At 47.2% G+C, this 26,917-nt stretch overlaps 1 protein-coding gene across 3 annotated transcripts in view; it reads left to right on the top strand.

Moving 5' to 3' along the window:
• LOC140392630 (glucose-1-phosphate thymidylyltransferase) overlaps positions 1–26,827 on the top strand; it is a 33,921-nt gene extending 7,094 nt beyond the window's left edge. For 2 of the 3 annotated variants that reach the window (XM_072478079.1, XM_072478072.1), the window contains exons 2-10: positions 188–226; positions 7,832–8,051; positions 12,562–12,651; positions 13,684–13,763; positions 20,086–20,201; positions 20,285–20,382; positions 20,621–20,689; positions 26,149–26,207; positions 26,287–26,827. In XM_072478079.1, the coding sequence (XP_072334180.1) occupies positions 7,860–8,051; positions 12,562–12,651; positions 13,684–13,763; positions 20,086–20,201; positions 20,285–20,382; positions 20,621–20,689; positions 26,149–26,207; positions 26,287–26,392 (810 nt within the window). In that variant the 5' untranslated portion in view covers positions 188–226; positions 7,832–7,859 and the 3' untranslated portion in view covers positions 26,393–26,827. The remainder of the gene's footprint in view (positions 1–187; positions 227–7,831; positions 8,052–12,561; positions 12,652–13,683; positions 13,764–20,085; positions 20,202–20,284; positions 20,383–20,620; positions 20,690–26,148; positions 26,208–26,286) is intronic. The other variant, XM_072478089.1, reaches the window with a different exon arrangement.
• Positions 26,828–26,917: the final 90 nt, after the last annotated feature.

The following is a 26,917-nucleotide window of genomic DNA, read 5'->3' as shown; positions in this document are numbered from 1 at the left end:
TCAAAACTCCCACAAACAGTATTGTGTTAATAATCAAATAATCTGTGTGTGATGTTAGTTGAGATGTTGTTCAGGACAGGAGGGATAACTCCCCTCTTCTAAATAGTACCACAGATCTATCACACCTATTGGAAACTACAGATGCAGTATAACAGAGGCAACCAATCTTTGCATTTTTACATTTCAGAATTTTTCTGACTTGGGCCGGTGAGCAAATTCGAGAAAGGTGAGGTGTGAGAAATTTATGTTGCTATTAATTAAAATAACAACATTGTATATTTTTGAGTAAACTTCAAGTGAGAAGACTAATTTATGAGCCACTCTCTTGTCACAATATTGAAGATTGACTTAGTGATATACCTGGCATTGTAGCCGCTACACTAAAGTATATGTCTTAATTTTAGTCCTGACACTGCCAAAACAATTGCCTGTCGTTCATTTGAATTACCTCTCATTTATCTATGCATACACAACCCAGCATGATGGCTTTCTAAGGACAATGCAGATCCACTCCTCCCAAAGCATATACTGAGCCTCTGGAATTTCCTCCCTAAACCCCTCTGCCTCTTTTAAGATAGCATATCTAGGTGCTAATTGAGGAGAAAAATGGTCACAGGAATCCAAATTGTGAAAAATGTCATAGTGTAAGTGTGTTGCAGCAGGTCTCTGTTAATAACAACAGTGACCTTTCCATCCTTCCCACAGCATTAGTCACTAGCTTTGCACCATACATTCAGGTTTTCAAAGGTGTTCAAGCAGACTACGTTATTTCGCCATGTTAAAATCAGATTCAGAGGAAATTTAGACACTGAATACAACAAAAAGGATGGCACGGTGGCACAGTGGTTAGCACTGCTGCCTCAGCTCCAGGGACCCGGGTTCAATTCCAGCCTTGGATGACAGTGGTGTTTGCATGTTCCCACTGTGTCTGGGTGCTCCAGTTTCCTCCCACAGTCCAAAGATGTCCAGATTAGGTGGATTGGCCTTGCTAAATTGTTCCTTAGTGTTCAAAGATGTGCAGCCTCGGTGGGGTTACAGGGTTATGGGGACAGGGCAGGGCACTAGGCTTGAGTTGGGTGCCTTTTTGGAGAGTTGGTACACTCAGTGGGCCGAATGGCCTCCTGCACTTGTAGGCATTCTATGGACAAGAATCCAGATATCACTGTTTTTATTTTCAGACTAACATCAGTAAAACTTTACTGTAACTCTTACCATGCTGCCATATTTTGTGCAATAGCGCGCATGAATATAATTTAAAAGCATTACAGAAAAAAATGTCTTGAAGGCTCAAAGCTAAAGATGGTACACTGTGTGGAGACAACCCGCGTAGACCAGAAATATTCCAAATTCAGGTGCTGGCTGGCTTTTTGGAAGCTTCATTACACCTGACTTAGTGAAATGAAAGAATAAATCATTCTGCACGCGATCACTGCTCAGTGACCCTTGCTGGAAAGTGAATGGTTTAGGATAGGATTGCACTTGGCTGCTGAATATAATGCCACCTTTCACTACCTATACACACAATTTCCGAGAACGCTATCAACCTCTTGACTGTTCCCTCCCTTCGGCAATCAGCCTCTCCCGCTTAACCCCATTAGGTAGCTTCTCATTCCTGCCTCTTTCCTCACTCCCAACTCTGGCAGGCAGTCTCTCTACCCCCCCCCCCTCCCCACCCCCCGCCATCCCACTCCCCCCGCAGACCCGCCCCGCCGTCCCCACTGCCCCCGCAGACTCATCGTCCTCACTCAGGTGTTCAGACCTGAGGTAGAGCCCTGTCATTCATCTTTCCTCTGCTCGCAGCTCCTCTCGCCACATGACCTTTCACTCCCAGATTTGCTGCTGATGGGCTCACTAGAGTAGACTCCACCACTTTCACTGCCTGTATTTTGAACACTATTTCATGGGCTGGATAGGAGTTTAAACCCTTCCCTACTACGTCAAGATGCTGAGGCTATTCGTAGTGCTCCTATCACTCAACTGACATCAGATAACTCCACCCAGACTGGGATTCATCCTGTGGTTAGTCCATCTCTCTTAACTGCTCACTGAGCCATTCATTTTTCTGCTCGTGATATAGAATGACATCAGTAGCAGACCAATTTGTCATTCAGTGGCGCCCCGTAGCCTGTTGAGTGAAGGTGAAATAAAGTGAGGAAAAATAGCAATTCAAGTATAGCAGATTACTTTTAGTGTTCATGCCTTGTTATATTGAAATTGCTTAAATGGGAAAGTATTTATAATATAAACATGCATATTTCTTTCCAATAGAGTCGTTCATGCAGCATCTGTGAATTTTCCCATGTCCTTTGCATTATCTTTCTTTAAAGTTTAAAGGACTTTAAATGTCATGGGATTTTTGTTTGCAATTCCATGGTGCTTAAACTATGTGAAGTTATTTTAACCCTGTATCGATCAAAGAAATACTGTTGGTAATTTGGATAGCGTGACAGCTAAAATGTGAATAGTCCCCGAGGTATCATGATTACTCTGTAACCATTTGATGTAATACAAGTAGCGCAGTGTTTTGGGCTGTCTAATCAATACCATGTTTTCTGAGTGCAGCAAACTGTAGCCATGCTGTTAATTGCTGTTAATTAGTACTTGCTAGCTGTATTTAAAAGCCTTCACTGCTCAAAGCTAGCCTGCACCACTCTAAAGGAGAGATGCATTGTGACTGGCAAACATCCAAGTGCTAGGAATTGATTTGTGAGCTGAGTCTAAGCTGATAAAGAGAAAAATGATGGACCATGGAGAGAGTGTGCATCTAGATATGTGATGCTGCAGAGGAGATCTTAGTGGAGAAGGTGTAAAGGAGGAGTGACATCCTCTATCCAGAGGGGCCAAAGAGGCCTTCCAACACAACAGTGAAAAGGCAGTGGGAGCAGATATCAGTATAGGTCAGTGCCAGGAGTTGAGCCTCAAGGACCTGGATGCTGTGTCATGAGGTGTTTATTCATAGTGTACCGTTATTCATAGAATTTACAGTGCAGAAGGAGGCCATTCGGCCCATCGAGTCTGCACTGGCCGTTACAAAGAGCACCCTAAAGCCCATGTATCTACCCTATCCCTGTAACCCAGTAACTCCCACTTACCCTTTTTTGGACACTAAGGGCAATTTATCATGTCCAATCCACCTAACACGCACGTCTTTGGACTGTGGGAGGAAACCGGAGCACCCGGTGGAAACCCATGCAGGTTTAATGACCACCAGCTTCTCACACAGCTGAATCACTATCACTTACCTACCAACGATTTCTAACAATCCGGACTCTCACCTAACGAGCAAACGCTTCACTTCACCTTCAAACTTTTAGCACTGTTGCGAGCTTCACCGACATCACACAGCTGGCACACACTGCCAGCTATTCAACCTTGAGGCCACATCACCTAAACACATTCAGTGATGTACATCCCCTTATCTTCCAGGAGAAGTTGGTGACAATCAAAGGCATGAGGTGGTGCAGGCCATCATCATAAGGGCCATTGCTCAGCTGTAGACAGCAGCGAGGCTTAACCTTTTGAAGATGACGGTATTCTCGCACTTAATCTTTCCTCTCACAACCCAGTTCCCCCTAATTCCACAAGCTCTTCTGACTTACAAACTGCAGATGGTGTGGGCATATATCATACTCTACCTTTGCACCGTTTTCCTTTCAGATAGAGTCATAGATGTTTCCAACATGGAAACAGGCCCTTCGGCCCAGCTCCTCCATGCCGCCCAGTTTCTATCACTAAGCTAGTCCCACTTGCCTGCATTTGGCCCATATTCCACCCTGCCCCTGTAACTGTCTAACTGCTTTTTAAAGGACAAAATTGTACCCGCCTCCACCACTGGCTCTGGCTGCCCGTTCCAGATGCTCACCACCCGCTGTGTGAAGAAATTTCCCCTCTGGTCTCTTTTGTATCTCTCTCCTCTCACCTTAAACCTATGTCCTCTAGTTCTAGAATCTACCTTTGGGAAAATATGTTGACTATCTTATCGGTCCTTCTCATTATTTTATAGACCTCTTTAAGTTCATCCCTCAGCCTCCTACGCTCCAGGGTAAAAAGTCCCAGTCTATCCACCCTTATAACTCAGACCATCAAGTCCTGGTAGCGTCCTCGTAAATCTCTTCTGCACTCTTTCTAGTTTAACGATATCCTTCCTATAGTAGGGTGACCAGAACTGAACACAGTATACCACGTGTGGTCTTACCAATGTCTAGTACAACTTCAACAAGACATCCCAACTCCTATATTCAATATTCTGACCAATAAAACCTAGCATGCTGAATGCCTTTTCACCACCCTGTCCACCTGCGACTCCACCTTCAGGGAGCTATGAACCTGTAACCCAAGAACTAAAGGAATACCATAGAAAATGTGGTGTTGATGCTTTGACATGTCAACGGTTTGCTCAATTACATTTTCTGTGCTGTAAGGCTTTCATTGAATGATGATGCGCATGTGTGTGTATGTTATGAACTGGAATCATGTTCCATGGTTGTCAGCAGATATCCCTTGTTGCCTAGTTGCCATCCTTTGGTTTGTCAGGTGATGGAAATGCAACTGTTAGAGCAGACAGCCGCAGATTAACGGTATTATGACTACTGCCAGGATACTGGATATGCAAAATCTGCCAACTGTGGTTGGATATCGAGGGAGTGGAGCCACTTTCAATTCTGATGTGTGGCAGAGCTGACATGTATTCCCTGAAAAGCAATGTACCTGCACCATAGGGAAGACTTCTTCCTGGCATGAGAAATTGAAATGAAACATCAGCACCCTTCTTAGCCATGTTCACTGCCATTTACATGCCCTTTGTCTTTTTGTCCATGGCAACTTTGTTAATCCCTACCTATCACTGGTTCTCTATCCAGCCCCACTGCTCCACCCCAGTTTAAATCTCACCGCACTTCCAGTTCTCTCTAGCTTTGACAAAGAGTCATTCAGACTCGAAACATAGCTGTTCTCTCTCCACAGATGCTGACAAACCTGCTGAGATTATCCAGTATTTTCTGTTTTTGTTTCAGATCCCAGCATCTGCAGTAATTTGCTTTTGTTACAGAAAAGCTTCATGCACCTCATAGAATCATAGAATTTACAGTGCAGAAGGCCATTCGGCCCAACGAGTCTGCTCCGGACCTTGGAAAGATCACCCTACTTAAGCCCACACCGTCCATCCTATCCCCGTAACCCAGTAACCCCACCTAACATTTTTGGACACTAAGGGGCAATTTAACATGGCCAATCCACCTAATCTGCACATCTTTGGACTGTGGGAGGAAACCGGAGGAAACCCACGCAGCCACTGGCAGAACATGCAGACTCTGCATGGACAGTGACCCAAGCAGGGAATCGAACCTGGGACCCTGGAGCTGTGAAGCAACAGTGCTAACCACTGTGCTAGCATGGCCCAAACCTCTTTGCAAACTGCAAGATGTTGCTTTTATCTCCAGCACCAGCTTAAAGGAACCATAAAAAAAAGTTCATGACTGTGATTACCTGCAAATCCTCTGGAAATGGGATCCTTGCTCTGCTTTGGAGTTGTGGCTGCAGCAGTTGGTAGTTTTCAATGACGACCTCTTTAGTGAAGCATAGTTGTCTTAATAAATTGATGGTTCTCAGGTACAGGTAAAATAATTGCTCCTGATTTAACCTGCTTCTGGCAGCTTGCCATGCTCTATGTGGCTCTGCTTATTCCCCAGAAATACTGCATTCCACAACCAAGGCTAGTGGAGGTAGTGCATTCATGTCTGGGAGCATCTGATTTGTGCAGAAGCTTTGAAGTCAGCAAAAAGTACTTCAGCACCAATCTTTTTAGAAATATTTCCTAAGAATCACGCCCTGTGAGTCCTTCTCCTGTCTGGCATTCTTATCAAATAGTTTACCTCACTCAGTTTCCATTAGATTGATAAGACCCACCAAATCTTGCTTTTAAAAAAAAAAAAAAAAATTTAGAGTACCTAATTCATTTTTTCCAATTAAGGAACAATTTAGCATGGCCAATGCACCTAGCCTGCACATATTTTGGGTTGTGGGGGCGAAACCCACACAAACATGGGGAGAATGTGCAAACTCCACACAGACAGTTTCAGCACCAATCTTGAAAAAAAAACATAGACAGCAACAAAACCATGTAAGGTTAATGCAACAGCTAGAAATAAAATCAACCAACAGCTAGACTGTAAGTATTTGATGATCCCTCCAATTGCTCTCTCACTTGGACATTCCTGCGTCCACCCGATGTGTATCAGCAACTGTATGGTGCTCACCAGAATGTGGGAAGCCTGTCCACTACCGTTGCCCACCAAGGTGTATCTCTCTGCACTTGTGGAGGGTGGGGATGACAGCTGTGATGCATCGATGGTGGCAGCCTCGGAGCTCTCCTGTGAGGTGTTCTCATGGGAAGCAGGGGGTAGGATGGGCCGTCACTATCGGATGGAGATCCTGCGGGAGAATGGACATGTGATCAATGGGAGGGATGGGTTATTTTGTATGGCATTAACAACTCGCTTGTGATCGTTCATCTGGATGGGGCTGGTGGACCATCTTCTGCGCTGTACACAGACCTCTACGTTGGTGACAGTCTGTCCTCGGCCACCCCCGTGACCTCAAGGGCCCATTCCTCTAGGGGGTGAGGACTCTGATGTTCGGCATTTCGCTGTGCTTCTGGGCCCTCTCCCGTCTGTTGTGGGCCAAATTCAAATTCTTCTGCGGTGACACAAAGGGGGAATTGTTAGCTGCACGTGTCACAGATGTCGTTCATCATGCGGGGGGGGGGGGGGGGGGGGGAGTTAGGAGATGGGCTGTATGGGGGTGGCATGGTGGCACTGCTGGACATGGGTGGGTTGTGGCATGGAATGTTGCTGGGCAGGGTGATGCAAAGCGCATTCTCATTGGGGGAGGGGTTTTGGGGGGGGGGGGTCCAATGCCAACCCACTCATGCGGCCCGTGTAGGTCGTTGATCTTGTTACGGCACTGGTACTTGTCCTCCTGGTCACGCTCCCCGAGCTGAATGCTGCTGCCACTTTCTCCCAGGAGGCACCGGCTGCCCTGTGGCTGACCCTCCGAGACCCTCTGGGGAACAGGGCATCCCACCTGGCTTCGACCGTGTCCAATAATCTTCCCAGGTTAGCATCCACAAATTGTGGGGCTGATCTTCCCGGAGGCATGTCTGCGAGCTTTGCTGCATTCCCTATGCAGGTGCGGTTTAAGTGCTACTCTCCCTTGTTAGCAAGGACTGGTTTAGCTCAGTGAGCTAGGCAGCTGGTTTGTGTTGCATTTCGAGGCCAGCAGCGTGGGATCAATTTCCGTATCAGTTTACCCGAACAGGCGCCGGAATGTGGCGACTTGGGGCTTTTCACAGTAACTTCATATTTGTGACAATAAAAGGTTATTATTATTATTAGAAGGGGGCTGGCGAGTGCGTTCCTGACAAATCAGCCAGCCGGAACATCATTTGCAATGTGAAGCCCATGAGGCCTTCTTCCATGGGGCCTTGTTAAGTGGACTAATTAATGTTTTATAGCGGTGATGGCCGGCTGGGCCGAGCGTAGGGAAGTTCGCAGCAGTTGCTGCTTGCTACCACACTTAGAAACATTTCCATTAAATTGCGCCCAATCTTTGTAACTCCCTTCAAAGATACTTCAGAATTACTTTGTATGATGGCTGATTTGTGCAAAATCAATGTGAATCAAAAAGCCAGTACACATTGAAAAATAAATTTTTATATTAAATAGGCAGAAGGTAAAATACAAAAGGTCAATTATAGAGTAAAACCACAGAGTACTCATTTAAGTAAGGAAAAAAAGAGATATTGTTTAATACATCATTTTTTTTCTCCCAACAGGGTATACTGAACATAAAATATTGATATTATGAAGGCTATTATTCTGGCGGCTGGCTATGGTACAAGATTCAATCGTGACCTACAGAATGATACCAGTGGAGATTTCCAGCATCTCTGTGGCATTCCCAAGCCCCTTCTGCCAGTCGGAAATAAGGCGCTTATCAGTCATTGGATGGCAGCAATAGAAAAGATCAACTCTATTGATGCAGTTTATGTCATTGTATGTTTATATTTTGGCCTTTCCTTCAGAAAAGTGCACAATTTAAATAGTGTTTTGTGCCGCCAAATTATATCCTGGACTTCGGTGCGCAGGCCGTAATTTCAAAAAATTGTAGATGATGCAAACCTTGAATAAGGCTTTTGTAAAAGTAAATGAGGAGACGCAGTTTGAAGCAGTAGAAGAATCAGTAACCAGAGGAGACACAATAGGGTAATTGGCAAAAGAATAAGAGGCGACATGAGAGAAAAGGTTAAACAGCAAATTGTTATGATTTTCAGTGCATTGTGTGAAAGTGGTGGAAACAGTTTCAACAATCATTTTTTGAATGAAATTGGGTAAATACAGAGATCGTTTGTAGAACTATGGTGAAAGAGCAGTGGAGTGAGCCAGGTAACTCAAAAGAACTGGCACAGGCCCAATGGTCCAAATGCCCTAATTCTGTGGTTCATCATTCTTTGATTCTAATTACTTCTCTATTTTATATATTTCATATTGGTATAAAATTGTCACAGGTAATTTTTGACAGTTTTTTTGGTTTGCTTCATGCTATTTCATATGTTTTTTGCCATGCATCAGGGCTGGGATTTTGTCCTCCGACCATGGAGCAGTTAATGTTTTTTTTAAACTGAACCTGGATTTTAACACATCACTTCCAAATCACTCCCAAAAAACCCCATCCAAAGGCTTTTGTTAGTGCGGCTAGCCATGTCATTTTGTTACTGAGTGATACCAGACCCAGTTGAAAAAGATTGTCAAATAGAAGTAGGAGGAGGGTCTTGTGCCTCTTGTCTCAAATACTATTGAAGTACTGCCTACGAATTCCTAGAGGTTTTGGTCGCGATCTACCGGCTGCGTTGCGCTCTCACTCGAGTGCAACGCGGCCGGGAGAGGCCTCCCACCTCGCGGGAATCTACCATTTCCTGCAAGGCCCTCACACCTCGTGGGAATCTACCATTTCCAGCGAGGCGTCAGAATCCATCGCAAAAGGGGTGTGACCAAACGGCACACGCCTAAGTGTTTAAACCTACTCTGGTGCACTTACCCGGGATCTACCAGCCTCCCCAGCGAGGCTGCACCCGGGCGCCATTCAGTACTTGTCCACACACGTGGACTAGGCAGAACGGCACCTGGCGGGAGTTCTCCCGGGCCATCAGAGAACCCTGGGTGGTCAGGGATAGTGCAGCGTGGCTCCCTGGCCCTCCCCCTGGAATGCAGGCACCTTGGCACTGTCACCCTAGCACTGCCAAGGTGCTCAGGTGGCATTGCCAAGCTGGCAGGAACACTGCCAGGGTAGCAATGCAAGGGTGCCCTGTGCCAGGGTGGCACTGCCAAGGGTCTGGGCCTGAGGAAGGCCATGCCCATGAAAGGAGGATGGAGGGAATGCATAGCAGGTATGTAGGGGCCTCTGGGAGGTGGGGGGGGGGGGGGGGGCGAGGTGATGGGTGGGGATCCTGGAGGGGGGGGGAGGTATGTAAGGGGGCATGAGGAGTGTCTGAAGAGGGGGTCCCCATAGTGCGGTGTCCTCACTTGGAGGCAGTGTGAAGTAGTGTAAATGTGTGTGGGGGGCGTCATTTGGGTGCGAGGTTTGGGGTCCCATAAACTCACTTCGAGATCAGGGCACCCTTTCAAAATGGCGGTCCGATCTCTGGGTTCAGCTCCCCAGTGCTGGAAAAAATGAAATGTGGGCTAAACCAGTGAGAAACTACCGAGAGCCCAAAAAAGTGACGTAATTGTCGTTTGATAGCGGTGGGGAACTCCCTGAAAACCCCATCACAAATTAACTTGGAAATTGTTCCATTAAATTCCTCCCTTTGGTTTTGCACCAAAGATTTTATTATGATATGACCTGTTACACGGGATTGAAATACAATTATATTAAACATGAGTGCATAGCAATAATTTTCTACTTTTAAGATATATAGGACTGATGATGAAGAAGAGATGGAATTTAACCCTGGCAAGTGTGAGGTGATCCATTTTGGGAGGATAAACAAGGCAAGGGACTACACAATGAACGGTAGGATGCTAGGAAGTACAGAGTACCAAAAGGACCTTGTGGTGCATGCCGATAGGTCCCCGAAGGCAGCAGGAAAGATAGATAAGGTGGTTAAGAAGGCATATGGGAAACTTGCCTTTATTAGCCAGGGCATAGAGTATATGCGCAGAGAGATTATGATGAAGCTGTATAAAACGCTTGTTAGGCCACAGATAGAGTAGTGTGTGTAGTTCTGGTTGCCTCACTAGGAAGGATGAGAATGCACCAGAAAGGGTACCATAAGACATAGGAGCCCATTGTGTGCTCCGCCATTCAATCATGGCTGATGTGTTTCTCATCCCCATTACCCTGCCTTCTCCCCATAACCCCTGATTCCCTTATTAATTAAGAACCTATCAAACTCTGTCTTAGACACTTTGGCCTCCACAGCCTTCTGCGGCAAATAGTTTCACAGATTCATCGCCCTCTGGCTGAAGAATTTCCTCCTCATCACAGTTTTAAAGGACGTTCCCTTTAGTCTGAGGCCATGCCCTCGGGTTGTAGTTTTCCCTACTAGTGGAAAGATGCTCTCCACGATCACTCTATCAAGATTTCGTCTCATCCTTCTAAACTCTAATGAGTACAGATCCAGATTCCTCAACGTTCCTCATAGACGCGCTCTTAATTCGAGGGATCATTCCTCCTCTGGACCCTTTCCAAGGCCAGCACATCCTTCCTTAGGTACGGGGCTCAAAACTGCTCACGATACTCCAAATGGGGTCTGACCAAAGCCTTGTATAGGCTCAGAAGTACATCCTGCTCTTGTATTCTAGCCCTCTCGAACACTAACATTGCATTTTCCTTCCTAACTGCCGACTGAACCTGCACGTTAATCTTAAGAGTCTTGAACTAGGACTCCTAAGTCCCTTTGTGCTTCTGATTTCCTAAGCCTTTTCCCATTTAGAAAATAGTCTATGCCTCCACTCTTCCTCCCAAAGTGCATAACCTCATTGTATTCATCTGCCGCTTCTTTACTCATTCTCCTAGCCTGTCCAAATCCTTCTGCAGCTGCCCCCTGCTTCCTCAATACTACCTGTCCCTCTGCAAATCTTTGTATCGTCTGCAAACTTAGCAACAGTGCCTTCAGTTCCTTCCTCCAGATTGTTAATGTATATTGTGAAAAGGTGTGGTACCAACATTGACCACTGAGGCACACCACTAGTCACTGGCTACAATCCTGAAAAAGAGCCCTTTATCCCCACTCTCTGCTTTCTACCAGTCAGTCAATCCTCTATCCATACCAGTATCTTACCCTTAACACCATGGGCTCTTAACATTTTTGACAGCCTCTTATATGGCACCTTGTCAAAGGCATTCTGGAAATCTAAATAGATCATGTCCACTGGTTCTCCTTTGTCTAACTGTTATATGTTACTGCCTCAAAGAATTCGAACAGATTTGTCAGACATGACCTTCCCTTGATGAAGCTGTGCTGACCCAGTCCTATTTTACCATGCACTTCCAAGTATTCCACCATTTCACCTTTAATAATGGACTCTAAAATCTTACCAATGACCAAAGTCAGGCTAACCGGCCTATAATTTTCTGTCTTCTGCTTCCCTCCCTTCTTAAATAGGGGTGTTATATTAGTCCTTTTCCAGCCCTCTGGGACCCTCCGTCTTCAGTGATTCCTGAAAGATCACCACCAATGCCATCACTATCTCCTTTAGAACTCTGGGCTGTGGTGCATCCGGTCTAGGTGATTTATCTTCCTTCAGACTTTTCATTTTCCCCAGAACCTTCTCCTAGGAGATTCACTAGGATGTTGCCTGGGCTGGAGCGTTTCAGCGATTAAGAGAGGTTGGTTAGGCTGTGGTTGTTCTTCCTAGAGCAGAAAAGGCTGAGGGGAATCTGATTGTGGTGTACAAAATTATGGAGGACATAGATAGGGTAGATAGGAAGAAACTTTTCCCCCTTAGTTGAGGGGTCAATAACCAGGAGACAGATACCAATGGGCATAGATATAAGGCAATGGGCAGGAGATTTAGAGGGGATTTGAGGAAAACCTTTTTCACCCCGAGGGTGGTGGGAATCTGGAACTCACTGCTTGAAAGGGAGGTAGAGGCGGGAACCCTCACAACATTCAAGAAGTATTTAGATGAGCACTTGAAACACCAAAGCATACAAGGCTGCAGACCAAGTGCTGCAAATGGGATTAGAATAGATAGGTGCTCGATGGCCAGCAGAGTCACAATGCTGTAAAACACTATGACTATAAATTAACACTTTCTTTCTTGAGCTTTGATTATTCCAAATGAAAATTCCTTAATAGCATCACTGATGTAATTCCCAGTAAAGCTAGTCTTTTTCTCATTCAGAAATTTATTGAGAAGAAAACAAATATCCTGGAAAATATTGATTTGGGAGGTTCAGAGTGAAAAGCGGAACTTCTATAGCTTTAATCTGTTCAATTTTAAACAGCATATAACTATCCAGGGTATGTTAATAATCGCTAACCAACAGTAATCCTTGCAGACAAATGATCTCTATTATGTGGAGTTTGAAGACTGGGCAAAGGATTTCCACCTAGTTAAACTTCTAAATGATGGAACAAGAAGCAATGAGGTAGGTGCCCAAACTTCAATAGCCCAGATATATGATGTATAAATCCGAACTATCATTTTCAGTAAGACTAGATCACTGGTGAAAATTACAATTAATTTCCAAACACAGTTAAACTTCAGCTGGTTAACATTTTTATGAATAATTTCATGGTAGAAGTGCAATGTATTTGTTCTAAAAATGTAGAAACAGACTGAGAAACAGTGATTTATTAATAGAAAATCTGTATGTGCTATTGTTCACTGTAGTTTCCAATTTGATTACATACTGGTGTATAGGTAACACTGATCAAACATTACAAAACTTAATAGATCATGGTGTTCAGATTTTTTCAGCTAAACTGAGATTGAACCATAGGCAGTTGATTGATGTCATTTGAACCATCAAGTGGAACACAGTCCTATATTGTACTTGAGTATTATTTCCTGTTGCAAGAATTTGTGGTTGTAACAAATTATATAGTTTAATCTTACTGTCAAGAATAACAATGTAGCAGTTCTGAGCCTGTTAGTTTATGATTGCTGAAGGAGGGTTTTTATTTCTTCTAAATTTCATTGTAACAAAGTCAGAAATAGAACATTGAACATAGAACAGTACAGCATAGAACAGGCCCTTCGGCCCTCAATGTTGTGCCGAGCATTGTCCGAAACCAAGATCAAGCTATCCCACCCCCTGTCATTCTGGCGTGCTCCATGTGCCTATCCAATAACCGCTTGAAAGTTCCGAAAGTAAATGCTGACCTGAGTCCTGGCTTCTTTTCAATATTTGTACAAAGTAGCTGTAAGAACAATTTAAAACCAATTTTGCTAAACTTCAATCCAAGTTATTGTGCAGGAAATCTATCTCCAAGGTCCCGGAGATAGAAAGGAGGTGAAGAGGGTTGTTTCCATCTGGAGAGAATTTTCACTTTTTAACTAAGCTATACACATTTAATAAAATAGTTTACACTTTACACTCCGAGGCATTTAAAGTTAAGTAAAAGTAACAATTCAGTGATCTGAACAGTTCAAAAAAAAAAACTTTTTCTCTCCACAGGAACGGCTGGGTGCTATTAATTGTCTTCAGCTTGCCATTACTCAGTTTAACATCAATGATCATGTATTGGTCCTCGGCGGGTAAGCAACAATATATATATTTTGTTTAAATAATTTTTATTAAGGTTTTCACAGAATATCAATAACAAAATGAAAAAGGAACCCAACAGGGTTAAATACAAAACAGTCAAAAATCAACCCTCCATATCGCCCTCCCCCCTGTACATAAATAATAAATTAACACCCCAACTTATCGCAAAGCCACCATAGCAAATGTATACACCCCCTCACATCCCCCAGTGTACATAAATATAAATAAAATAACCCCCCCCCCCGTGTTGCAGCTGCCATGGACCAATGTCTACCGTTCTACCAGGAAGTCTAAGAACGGTTGCCACCGCCTGAAGAACCCTTGTACCGACCCCCTCAAGGCGAATTTCACCCTCTCCAACTTAATAAACCCCGCCATATCGTTGATCCAGGACTCCACGCTTGGGGGCCTCGCATCCTTCCACTGAAGAAGAATCCGCCGCCGGGCTACCAGGGACGCAAAGGCTAGAATACCGGCCTCTTTCGCCTCCTGCACTCCCGGCTCCTCTGCCACCCCAAATATTGCGAGACCCCAGCCCGGTTTGTCCCTGGATCCTACCAACCTCGACACCATCCTCGCTACGTCCTTCCAAAATACCTCCAGCGCTGGGCATGCCCAGAACATATGGGTGTGGTTTGCTGGGCTCTCTGAGCACCTAACACACCTGTCCTCACCCCAAAAAAACCGGCTCATCCTTGTCCCGGTCATGTGTGCCCTGTGCAGCACCTTAAACTGTATGAGGCTGAGCCTCGCGCATGAAGATGAAGAGTTCACCCTCCCTGGGGCATCTGCCCACGTCCCTTCCTCAATCTCCTCTCCCAACTCCTCCTCCCACTAACCCTTCACCTCCAACACTGAGGCCTCCTCCTCCTCCTGCATCACCTGGTAAGTTTCCGAGATCTTCCCCACTCTCTCTCTCCCCCCCCCCCCCCCCCCGAGAGCACCCTGTCCTGTACTGTGCGTGGCAGCAGCCGCGGGAATTCCTCCATCTGCCGCCTGGCAAGCGCCCTTACCTGTAAGTACCTGAAGGTGTTCCCCGGGGGGGAGCCCATACTTCTCCTCCAACTCACCCAGGCTCACTTCCCGTCCACAAACAGGTCTCCCAACCTTCGTATCCCTGCCCTGTGCCACCCCGAAAACCCTCCATCTGTCCTCCCTGGGACGAACCGGTGGTTCCCCCGTATTGCGGTCCACACCGAGGCCCCAACTTCCCCCCGTGCTGCCTCCACTGCCCCCAGATTTTGAGGGCAGCCGCCACTACCGGGCTCATGGTATACCTCCTTGCAACGGCGGCGCTGCCGCTCCCTCCCAGCTCCCCCCAGACTCGTACCCACACAGGACGCCGTCTCCAGCCTCTTCCATGCAGCCCCCTCCCCCTCCATCACCCACTTGCGCACCATCGTCGCATTGGCGGCCCAGTAGTACCCACAGAGGTTGGGCAGCGCCAGCCCCCCCTATCTCTACTCCGCTCCAGGAACACCCTTCTCACCCTCGGAGTCCCTTGCGCCCACACAAACCCCACTATGCTCCTATTGACCCGCCAAAAAAAGGCCTTCGGGATAAACACGGGGAGGCACTGGAACAGGAACAAAAACCTTGGGAGCATCGTCATTTTGACTGACTGCACCCTACCCACCAAGGACGGCGGCAATGCGTCCCACCTCTTGAACTCCTCCATTTGCTCCACCAGCCTTGTGAAATTAAGCCTATGCAGGGTCCCCCAGCTCCTGGCCACCTGGACCCCCAAGTATCTGAAGCTCCTCTCCGCCCTTTTTAGTGGGAGCTCGCCAATCCCTCTCCTGGTCCCCTGGGTGAACCACGAACAGCTCGCTCTTCCCCATGTTGAGCTTGTACCCCGCGAAATCCCCGAATTCCCTGGGGATCCTCATTACCTCCGGCATTCCCCCCACCGGGTCCGCCACATATAACAGCAAGTCGTCCGCATAGAGCGACACCCTATGTTCCTCCCCACCCCAACCCCCTCCAGTTCCTCGACTCCCTCAGTGCCATAGCCAGGGGTTCAATCGCCAGTGCGAAGAGCAGGGTGGACAAGGGACACCCCTGCCTCGTCCCTCGGCGCAACCTAAAGTACTCAGACCTCCTCCTGTTCGTGGCCACACTCGCCATCGGGACCTCATACAACAGCCTGACCTACCTGACAAACCCCTCCCCAAACCCAAACCTCCCACAGGTACCCCCACTCTACCCTATCGAAGGCTTTCTCAGCGTCCATCGCCACCACTATCTCCGCCTCCCCCTCACTCGCCGGCATCATGATAACGTTCAGAAGCCTCCGCACATTCGCGTTCAACTGCCTCCCCTTCACGAACCCAGTCTGGTCTTCGTGGATGACCTGCGGCACACAATCCTCGATCCTCGTGGCTAAGACCTTTGCCAGTACCTTGGCATCTACGTTTAGCAACGGAATCGGCCTGTAAGATCCACACTGCAGGGGATCCTTGTCCCGCTTCAGGATCAAGGAGATCAGTGCCCGGGACTTCGTCGGGGGCAAAGTCCCCCCCCCCCTTGCCTCATTAAAGGTCCTAACTAGCAACGGGCCTAACAGGTCCATATATTTTTTTTTATAGAATTCGACTGGGAAACCGTCCGGCCCCGGTGCCTTCCCCGCCTGCATGCACCCTATCCCTTTGGTCAGCTCCTCCAGCCCAATTGGGGCCCCCAATCCCGCCACCAGTCCCTCCTCCACCTTCGGAAACCTCAATTGGTCCAGAAAGTGGCCCATCCCTCCCTCCTCCAGCGGGGGCTCGGACCGATCCAATTTCTCATAAAAGTCCCTGAAGACCCCATTGATGCCAACCCCACTCCGCACCACACTCCCTCACCTGTCCTTAACTCCCCCAATCTCCCTCGCTGCGTCCCGCTTCCGAAGCTGATGCGCCAGCATCCGGCTTGCATTTTCCCCATACTCATAAATCGCCCCCTGGGCCTTCCTCCACTGCACCTCCGCCTTGCTGGTGGTCACCAGGTCGAATTAGGCCTGGAGGCTACGCCTCTTCCTCAACAGTCCTGCCTCAGGCACCTCCGCATATCTCCTGTCTACCCTCACGATCTCCCCCACCAGCCTCCCCTTCTCCCTCTGCTCCCTCCTCTCCTTGTGGGGCCCTAATGGAGATCAGCTCTCCCCCATAACCACCGCCTTCAGCGCCTCCCATACCATCTCCACTCAGACCTCCCCGTTATCGTTGGCCTCCAGGTACCTCTCTATGCTTCCTCGGACCCGCTCACTCACCACCTCGTCCGCCAACAGCCCCATCTCCAAACTCCACAACGGGTGCTGGTCCTTCTCGTCCCCCAGCTCTAAGTCCACCCAATGCGGGGCGTGATCTGAAATGGCTATCGCCGAGTAGCCGCCGGCTTCCTACCCGTCCTAGACCTGGAGCGATCCAGTGTCGGATCCAACACCGTGTTAAAGTCTCCCCCCATTATCAGGCCCCCCACTTCCATATCTGGGATCCGACCCAACATGCGCCACATAAAACCCGCATCGTCCCAGTTCGGGACATACACATTGACCAGTACCACCCTCTCTCCCTGCAGCTTACCACTAACCATTATGTACCTACTGCCATTGTCTGCCACAATGCTCGACGCCTCGAACGACACCTTTTTTCCCACCAAGGTCGCCACCCCTCGATTTTTGGCATCCAGCCCTGAATGAAACACCTGACCTACCCACCCTTTCCTCAATTTTACCTGGTCTGCCACCTTCAGGTGTGCCTCCTGGAGCATGACCGCATCCGCCTTCAGCCCCTTCAGGTGCGTGAACACGCGGGCCCGCTTGACCGCCCCGTTCAGTCCCCTTACATTCTAGGTTATCAGCCGGATCAGGGGCTGCCCGACCCCTCCCCCGCCGACTAGCCATAACCCCTCCTCGGCCAGCCACGCGCCCGCACCCCACGCCCGGCCCGTTTCCCACGGCGGCAGACCCCCGTCTCGACCCCCCCCCCCCCCCCCCACTCGCTCCAGCTCCCCCTTGACCATAGCAGAAGCAACTTGGTTCCCTACCCGGCAGCTCCTCTTCGCCACCTCCGCACCTCTAACGCAGCTCCTTTTACAGGCCCAGTCCCCTCACCCCCAACACGGGCCTTCCCCTCCCCCTCGGGGCCTCATCACACTGCCGGCCATCCACCCCTGTTCCATTTGCTTACCCTCCTCCAAGAGCCCACTCGACCAACCCAACCAGAACAGTGCCCAACCTGCCCTAACCACCCTCACCAAACCAGAAAGAAAAAAACAAGAGCAAAGGACCCCCCTCAAAAAATAACATATCAACCGCAATCCCCAAACGCCCATCCCGACCCTCAATCTGTGTCCAACTTCTCGGCCTGAACAAAGGCCCACGCCTCCTCTGGAGACTCAAAATAATGGTGCCGGTCTTTGTAGGTGACCCACAGTCGCGCCGGCTGCAACATGCCAAACTTCACCCCTTCCTATGCAGCACCGCCTTCGCTCGATTGTACCCGGCCCTCCTCTTCGCCACCTCCGCACTCCAGTCCTGGTATATTCGAACCTCCGCGTTCTCCCACCTGCTGCTCCTCGCCTCCTTGGCCCACCTGAGCGCACACTCCCGATCAGCGAACCGATGAAACCGCACCAGCACCGCCCACGGAGGCTCGTTAGCCTTGGGCCTCCTCGCCAGCACTCTATGGGCCCCTTCCAGCTCCAGGGGCCCCTGGAAGGACCCCGCTCCCAACAGCGAGACCCCGCTCCCATCAGTGAGTTCAACATGGTGACCACATAGGCTGCCACGTCCGGCCCCTCCAGGAGGCCCAGAATCCGCAAGTTCTTCCGCCTCAACCGATTCTCCATCTCTTCGAACCGCTCCTGCCATTTCTTGTGGAGCGCCTAGTGCGCCTCCGCCTTTACCGCCAGGCCTAAGATCTCGTCCTCATTGTCGGAGATCTTTTGTCAGGCCTCGCGGATCGCCACCCCCTGGGCCGTCTGTGTCTCCAGCAGCTTGTCGATAGAAGCCTTCATCGGCTCCAGCAGGTCCGCTTTATTCTCCCTAAAGCAGCGCTGGATAACCTCCTGTTGCTCCTGCGCCCACTGCATCCACGCTGCCTGGTCTCCGCACGCCGCCATTTTGTTCATCTTCCCTCGCACCTTCTTCGGGTCCACCACCACTTTTTTAGTTCTGTTCATGAAGATGTTGGCATATTGAGGTGCGAATTTGGTCCCCATGGCTGTTCCGTGCGTCTGGACGAAGAACTTGTTGTCTAAGGTGAAGACGTAGTGATCCAGAATGAAGCAGATGAGTTGTAGAATTGTGTTTGGAGATTGGCAGTTGTCGGTGTTGAGTACTGAGGCTGTTGCAGCAATGCCGTCGTCATGGGGGATGCTGGTGTAGAGTGCCGAGACGGCGATTGTGACGAGGAATGTTCCTGGTTCAACTGGTCCATGGGTGCTGAGTTTCTGTAGGAAGTCCGTCGTGTTGCGATAGAAGCTGGGTGTTCCTTGTACAATGGGTTTCAAGATGCCCTTGATGTAGCCAGAGAGGTTTTCACACAGGGTCCCATTGCCTGATACGATAGGACGGCCTGGTGTGTTGGCCTTGTGTATTAGTGACAGTTGTTTCTTGTTAGCTAACCAATTATCTATTCATACTAATGTTAACCCCTACACCATGAGCTCTTATTTTTTTGTAGTCACCTTCAAAGTAGCACCTTGTCAAATGCCTTAAAGATTTGCTACTGCACCTCTACTGACTATACGTTAACCTAATTTCCAAGCTCACCTTAATAAGCCTGGTCTTCATATTCTAAGCTAGCTTTGGCAAAGAGTCATCCAGATTCGAAGCGTTGGCTCTGTTTTCTCTCCACAAATGCTGTCAGACCTGCTGCGATTATCCAGTGTTTTCTGTTTTTGTTTCAGATGCCGGCATCCGCTTTTATATTAATTAATCCTGTCTAACACCACCGCTACCAATGTGGGCCATGCATAAGAGGACCAGAATCTGAAGAGGGAAGGGGGGATTGTAGAGAGGAAGGATAGGGAAGGAGGAGGCCAAGAGGGATTTAAACACAGATACTGGAGGAAATGGGAGGACAAGGATCCACTGCAGGTCAGCAAAGACCGAGGTAATGGGTGAATTTGACTCTGAGTTAGGATACTGGCAGCAGAGTTTAGAATGAACTGAAATTAAGGAGGGTGGAAAATGGGAGAACTTTGCAACTGTTGAGTCTAGAGGTGTCATCAATATACTATTGTATATTGATCCTACTTCATTGAAAGGAATTCTAATAACTTATTGCATGTTTTGATTCCCACTTTGACAATATTTATTTTTCTCAGGGACACATTATTCTATGAAGACTTCAGCCTATCTGATGTCCTTGCACAATTTACTGAGCTGCAGAGTGCTGATTGTGATGGCAGTTTGGTTTTGGCTTACGTATGCAAAGATGAAGGTCAATCCAAATTTTTCGACAAACCCCTTTTCTTTTTGAATTGATCTTTGCGGAAAACAATCTAATGCAACTTCTCTCTGCAGAAACTGCAAAGTTTGGCATTTTAGAAATTGACGAAAAGTTCCAAGTCATTACATTTAAAGAAAAACCCAGTCCTACTGAAACAACTTCTCGCAAAGCTGTAAGAGTTTTTCTTTTCCTTGGACATTTTTTGACTGTACCCTTTTAAAAAATATCTAATGTTGAAACTAGTTACTTCAAAAGCATTACTTTATACTGATGCATGGTCTTGCTGTACTGAAGTGACTTGTTCCAATATTTGATTTCTTTAGAGCAAATTGTTTTGCACGTTAAATACTACTTGTATTGACTAATAATCTAAACTAAGATGTCAGTATATTCAATTTTCTGTTTTCCAGTGTCCATGCTTCTATATATACTCAAAAAATACAATTCCTTTAATTGCAAACTTTCTTCAAGAAAAGCAGGTAAGTGTTCAAATATCAAATGTTTGTTGATATTTGTTTTATTCTTTCACAGTATGCGAGTGTCGCTGGCTAAGCCAGTTTTTATTGCCCATTCCTTGTTGCCCTTGAGAAGGTGGTGATAAACCACCACCTTCAATCGCTGCGGTCCATGCAGTGTCAGCACATCCACAACGCTGTTAGGAAGTGAATTCCAGGATTTTGACCCAGCGACAATGAAGGAACGACCCATCACCAGCATTGTCTGGACATGCCGAAAGGCAATGGATTTTGAGCTGCACCGCTGAAGCGGCAGGTCCTGCCATGACACAACTGAAAATCTTGGCCATAGAATCATAGACTTTACAGTGCAGAAGGAGGCCATTCGGCCCATTGAGTCTGCACTGGCTCTTGGAAAGAGCACGCTACCCAAGGTCCATACCTCCACCCTATCCCCATAACCCAGTAACCCCACCCAACACTAAGGGCAATTTTGGACATTAAGGGCAATTTATCATGGCCAATTCACCTAACTTGCACATCTTTGGACTGTGGGAGGAAACCGGAGAACCCGGAGGAAACCCACGCACACACGGGGAGGATGTGCAGACTCCGCACAGACAGTGATCCAAGCCGGAATCGAACCTGGGACCCTGGAGCTGTGAAGCAATTGTGCTAACCACAATGCTACCGTGCTGCGCACAATGATCTGTGGATCTGTACACCCAGATCTCTGTGCCTGTCAATACTCCTAAGGGTTCTGCCATTTACTGTATAATTCCCATCTGTATTAGATCTTCCAAAATGCATTACCTCACATTTGTCCGGATTAAACTCCATCTATCGTTTCTCCACCCAAGTCTCCAATCGATCTATATCCTGCTGTATCCTCTGACATTGTCTTCCAAATCACAATATATACGACGAATAACAAAAGACCCAGCACTGATCCCTGAGGAACACCACTAGCCACAGCCTTCCATTCAGGAAAGTATCCTTCCACTGCTACCCTTTGTCTTCTATGACCAAGCCAGTTCTGTATCCATCTTGCTAGCTCATCTCTGATCCCATATGACTTCACCTTTTGTACCAGTCTGCCGTGAGGGACCTTGTCAAACACTTTACTGAAGTCCATGTAGACAACATCCACTGCCCTTCCTTCATCAATCGTTTTCGTTACTTCCTCAAAAAACTCTATCAAATTGGTGAGCCATGACCTCCCCGTCACAAAATCATGCTGCCTATCACTTAAGTCCATTTGTTTCTAAATGTGAGTACATCCTGACCCTAAGAATCTTCTCCAATAATTTCCTCTACCGCTGACGTAAGGCTCACTGGCCTATAATTTCCTGGATTATCCCTTCATGACTCCTTTTAGTCCACTTGATTCCTTCCTACTTTCTTTATATTCTTCAAGGGCTTTGCCTGTTCTCCGCCTTCTAGACCATGCGAATACTTACTTTTTCTTTTTGACTAGGCTCCCTTGTTATCCAAAGTTCCCAAAACTTGCCATACTTCTCCTTCATCCTCACAGAACATGCCAGTCCTGAATTCTAACCAACTGACAATTGGAAAAACTCCCACGTCAGCCTCCCCAATCTAAATTTTAATTTCCCACCTAATATTGTTGCAATTAGCCGTCCTCCAATTTAGCACCTTCACCCGAGGACTACTCATCTCCTTATCCACAAGTACCTTAAAACCTACGGAATTATGGTCACTGTTCCTGAAATGCTCCCCTACTGAAACTTCAACCACCTGGCTGGGCATATTCCCCAATACCAGGTCCAGTACAGCCCCTTCCTGTGCAAATGGACACAGCATATGGACTTCAATATCTGAGGAGTTGCAAATGGTGCGGAACATTGCATAATCATCAACGAACACCCCTGCTCTCGACTTTATAATGAGGGAAGTCATTGATAAAGCAACTGAAGATGATTGGGCCTAGGACACTACTCTGAGGAACTCCTGCAACAATGTGATGATACACCTCCAACAACCAGAAACATGTAGGTATGACTCTTAAGTAGAGTTTTGGTCCTGATTTACATTGACTCCAGATTTGAGGGTTTCCTGATACCACACTCTGTCAAATATGCCTTGATAACAAGTAAAGTCACTCTCACCTCACCTCTTCAATTCAGTTCTTTCAGCCATCTTTGGACCAAGGCTGTATTGCAATCAAGAGCTGAGTGATCCTGGTGGAACCAAAACTGAGCGTCAGTAAGCAAGTTATTGCTGAGTAATTTCCACTTTCTAGCACTGTGAAAGTCACTTTCCATCACTTTGCTGATGAATGAGAGTAGATTGATAGGGCAGAAATTGGCCAGGTTGGATTTGTCCTGTTTGAGAACAGGACATAATTGGGCAATTTTCCACATTGCCGGGTAGATGCTAGTTATAGCTGCACTGGAACAGCTTGGCTAGGGTGCTGAAGCACAAGTCTTCAGTACTATTACCGGAATGTTTTCATGGCCCAGGGCCTTTCCAGTATCCAGTGCCTTCAACCATTTCTTTATATCACATGGAGTGAATTGAATAGGCTGAAAACTTGCAGCTCCAGGCCAAGATGGATCATCCACTCGGTACTTCCTGTTCAAGATGGTTGCTAGTGCTTCAGCTTTGTCTTTTGTGATTTGCTTCACTGTCTGTCATTGAGGATGGGGATATTTGTGGAGCCATCTCCTCCATTGTCCACTACCATTCATGATTGGTAAGTTTAGGCCTGATCCATTGGTTTTGGGATCACTTAGCTCTGTCGATTGCATGCTGCTTATGCCGTTTGGCATGCATGTGGTCCTGTGTTGTGGCTTTACGAGGTTAACACCTCATTTTTAGGTATGCATTGGTGCTGCTCTCGGCATGCCCTCCTGCACTTTTCATTGAATCATTGTTGATTCCCCGGCTTGCTGGTAGTGGTAGGGTGGGAGATGTGCCAGACTATGCGTCTACAGATTGTAGCTAAATACAGTTCTCCTGCTGAATGGCCCACAGAACCTCATGAATACCCAGTTTTGAGTTGCTAGATCTGTTCCAAATCTATCCCATTTAGCAAAGTTGTAGTGCCACACGACACGATGGAGGGGTACCCTCAATGTAAAGACAGGACTTTGTCTGCACAAGGACTATATGGTGGCCACTCCTATCGATAACTGTCATGGACAAATGCCTCTGTGCAGATAGATTGGTGACGATGAGGTCAAGTTCTTGTTCTCATCACGTGCCAGAGACGAGGGCAGCACAGTAGCATAGTGGTTAGCACTATGGCTTCACAGCGCCAGGGCCCCAGGTTCGATTCCCACTTGGGTCACTGTCTGTGCGGCGTCTGCACGGTTTCCTTCGGGTGCTCCGGTTTCCTCCCACAGTCAAAAGATGTGCAGGTTAGGTGGACTGGCCATGCTAAATTGCCTTTAGGTTAGATGGGGTTGCAGGGTTACGGGGATAGGGTGCTCTTTCCAAGAACCGGTGCAGACTCGGTGGGCCGAATGGGCTCCTTCTGCTCTGTAGATTCTATGAAACAGTCTAGCAGCTATGTCCAAGACTCAGCCAGCTTAGCAGTCGTGGTGCTACCGAGCTCCTCTTGTTAATGATCATTTATGCCCCCTAGCCAGAGAACATTCTGTGCCCTTGCCATCAACCGTGCTTCTTCCAAATTGTGTTCAATACGGAGGAGTACTGATTCATCAGCTGAGGTTGGTAGGGTAATGATAATCAGCAGGTTTTCTTGCCCATGTTTCACCTGATGTGACAAGGCTTCATTTGGGTCCAGTGTCAATGTTGAGGATCCCAGGGCAACTCCTTCCTATAGCAGTGTTCCCCCACGTTTGGCGAGTCTGTACTTCCAGTGGGACAGAACATGGTGGCATCTGGGACATTGTAAGGTATGATTCCATGAGTATAACTCTTGACAGAGTGTTGCTCGTCCAATTTTGGCATCCAGATCTTCATGAGGACTTGCAGTGTTGACAGGGCTGGGTGTGCCATTGCCATTTAAATAGTTAAGTTAAACTTCGCACAAAAGAAAAGCCTAAATAGTTTATTCGATGTTGTTACAGGCAACTGGATCAGGACTGTAAACATCAGGAACAGTTAGCAAATTGATGAATAAATGTATCATGGTCCAGTTTCTTATTAATTCAGCATTGTATGCAAATACTTTACCGTCTTTACAGTCACATTTCTAGGATTAATTAATGAGTTGATTATGTATACTTTTGATCAGTATTTTGTATTTAAATGTTCTGCAAACCGCTTGTAGTTTGAGCATATTGGCAACCCTGGCATAAATTCATCCAGCTAACCAATGTACTATCTTCATTTCACACATTTTTCTTGGCACAATATAGACAGTGTTTGGGTGCGATCTTCCCAAAAAGGAACAAAGTCCCCTAGCGAGCACGTTTAGGTAGCCGCATGTGCCGAGGCCGCACATAACCCAGCCCCCCATTTTTTACAACGGGGAGTTCTACTCGCCGGAACTGCGAGGGATCGGGACGCCATTTTTAAATGGCACCCCATCTTCGATGCAAACAAATAAAATCCCGACCTCCCCCCAGTCCAAACTCAACATGGGACGGCCCCCCCACCCCCGTGAACCCTCTAACACCCACGGTGGGCAAATCCGGCTCAATCATGCGCACGCACAAAATGCCAGCTTGGCAGTGCCCCTGTCAGCTAATAATAATCTTTGTTGTTACAAATAACATTAACACTGCAATGAAGTTATTGTGAAAAGCCCCTAGTCGCCACAGTCCGGCACCTGTTGGGGTACACAGGTGGCGAATTCAGAATGTCCAATTCACCTAACCGCATGTCTTTCGGTACTTGTGGGAAGAAACCGGAGAACCTGGAGGAAACCCAGGCAGACACGGGGAGAACGTGCAGACTCTGTACAGACAGTGACCCAACCGGGAATTGAACCTGGGACCCTGGCGCTGTGAAGCAACTGGGCTAACCACTACTGTGCCACCTGGGTGACTTGGCAGTGCCAAGATGGCACTGATGGTGCCAGTTTGGCACAGCCAGGGTACCCAGGTGGCACCAGCAGTGCCAGGGCACCACCTTGCCCGAAGGGCATGCAGCTGGGGGGTCCGATCCCCTTGGCGATTCCGAGTGCCGTTCCGTCTGGTCCCCATTTGTGGGAACCAGTACCACATGACACTCACCTGAGGTCACCGAGGCAAGGGAATCGAATCCCAAAGCCTCGGGTACCTTGGAAATCTGCACATTCGAGTTAGGCTTACTGCCTCGTTCTAATATGCAGATTTGTCAAAAAGTGACCCTGCCCATTGTGGGCGGGATTCTCCTTGCAACGTCAAATCTCACGAGGAGTTGCCAGCCGGGTGGACCCTGGAATGGGGTCTCCTGGCGTTCACCAGCCACGCGGCGCCGCTGTGAGCTGCTTTTCCAGCACAGCATGGCCAGAAGACAGCGCCCTTTATATAGCTTACTATTTTAAAGAAAAGTTTTATTTTTGACAGAATTCACCCTTGGAAGAGAAGGATGCACCTGGCAATTTCTTGTGTTGGGTCCACTCAAGGTGAGAGATTAACTCAAAGAACCATTATTTTAATTTCAATTTTATGCCATATAATATTTATTTTCTTTCCCTATTCCAGGACACCAGTGTTTGTTCATCATGTAAGTGGTCGATTTGATGTTGGAAATCTTCCATCTTATATTGACTGTGCCAAATACTTCCAGAAGCATGGAGATGCAAAATGATTGGAAAACGAAGAGTCATTCGAATCAGTGTTTTTAGAGTTTTGGTGAATGAGCTTTGTATAGTATCTGTATTCATTTCCTTTTTATTAATGCATCAAAGCGCTCAAACGTGACAGATTGAATAGTCTCATTCTGTACTTTAAACTTAAATCATCATTCAGAGCAGCAGCAGTATAACAAAGTTCAAAAAAACTCATCCTTTTAAAAATTAGAATTATGAAATTACTTGAATTGAGGCGATAAAACACCGATTACATGTTTCTATGACATCAAGTTTACAAAGAGTGAACTTAATTTAAAAACTACTAACATTGAAGTTGAATTGAGTGGAAGAACTCAAACTGTGATTTAGTTAATTTTATTGCTAATTTTAAGTAACCTTCTGTATCAAACAAACAGTTGGTTTGGAAATTAAACCTTTGTAAATAAACTATACCCCAGCTATTGTCATTTTTTCCACTAGTCTTGCAAAGTAGTGCAATGCAAGTGGCTAGAGTTTTGCAGGGATGCGTAACTTGTATGGGT

The sequence above is a fragment of the Scyliorhinus torazame genome, chromosome 2, assembly GCF_047496885.1.
Source record: "Scyliorhinus torazame isolate Kashiwa2021f chromosome 2, sScyTor2.1, whole genome shotgun sequence".
Classification (NCBI taxonomy): domain Eukaryota; kingdom Metazoa; phylum Chordata; class Chondrichthyes; order Carcharhiniformes; family Scyliorhinidae; genus Scyliorhinus; species Scyliorhinus torazame.
Note: the sequence above shows the minus strand (reverse complement) of the source record. Positions and strands in the feature narration are given on the sequence as shown.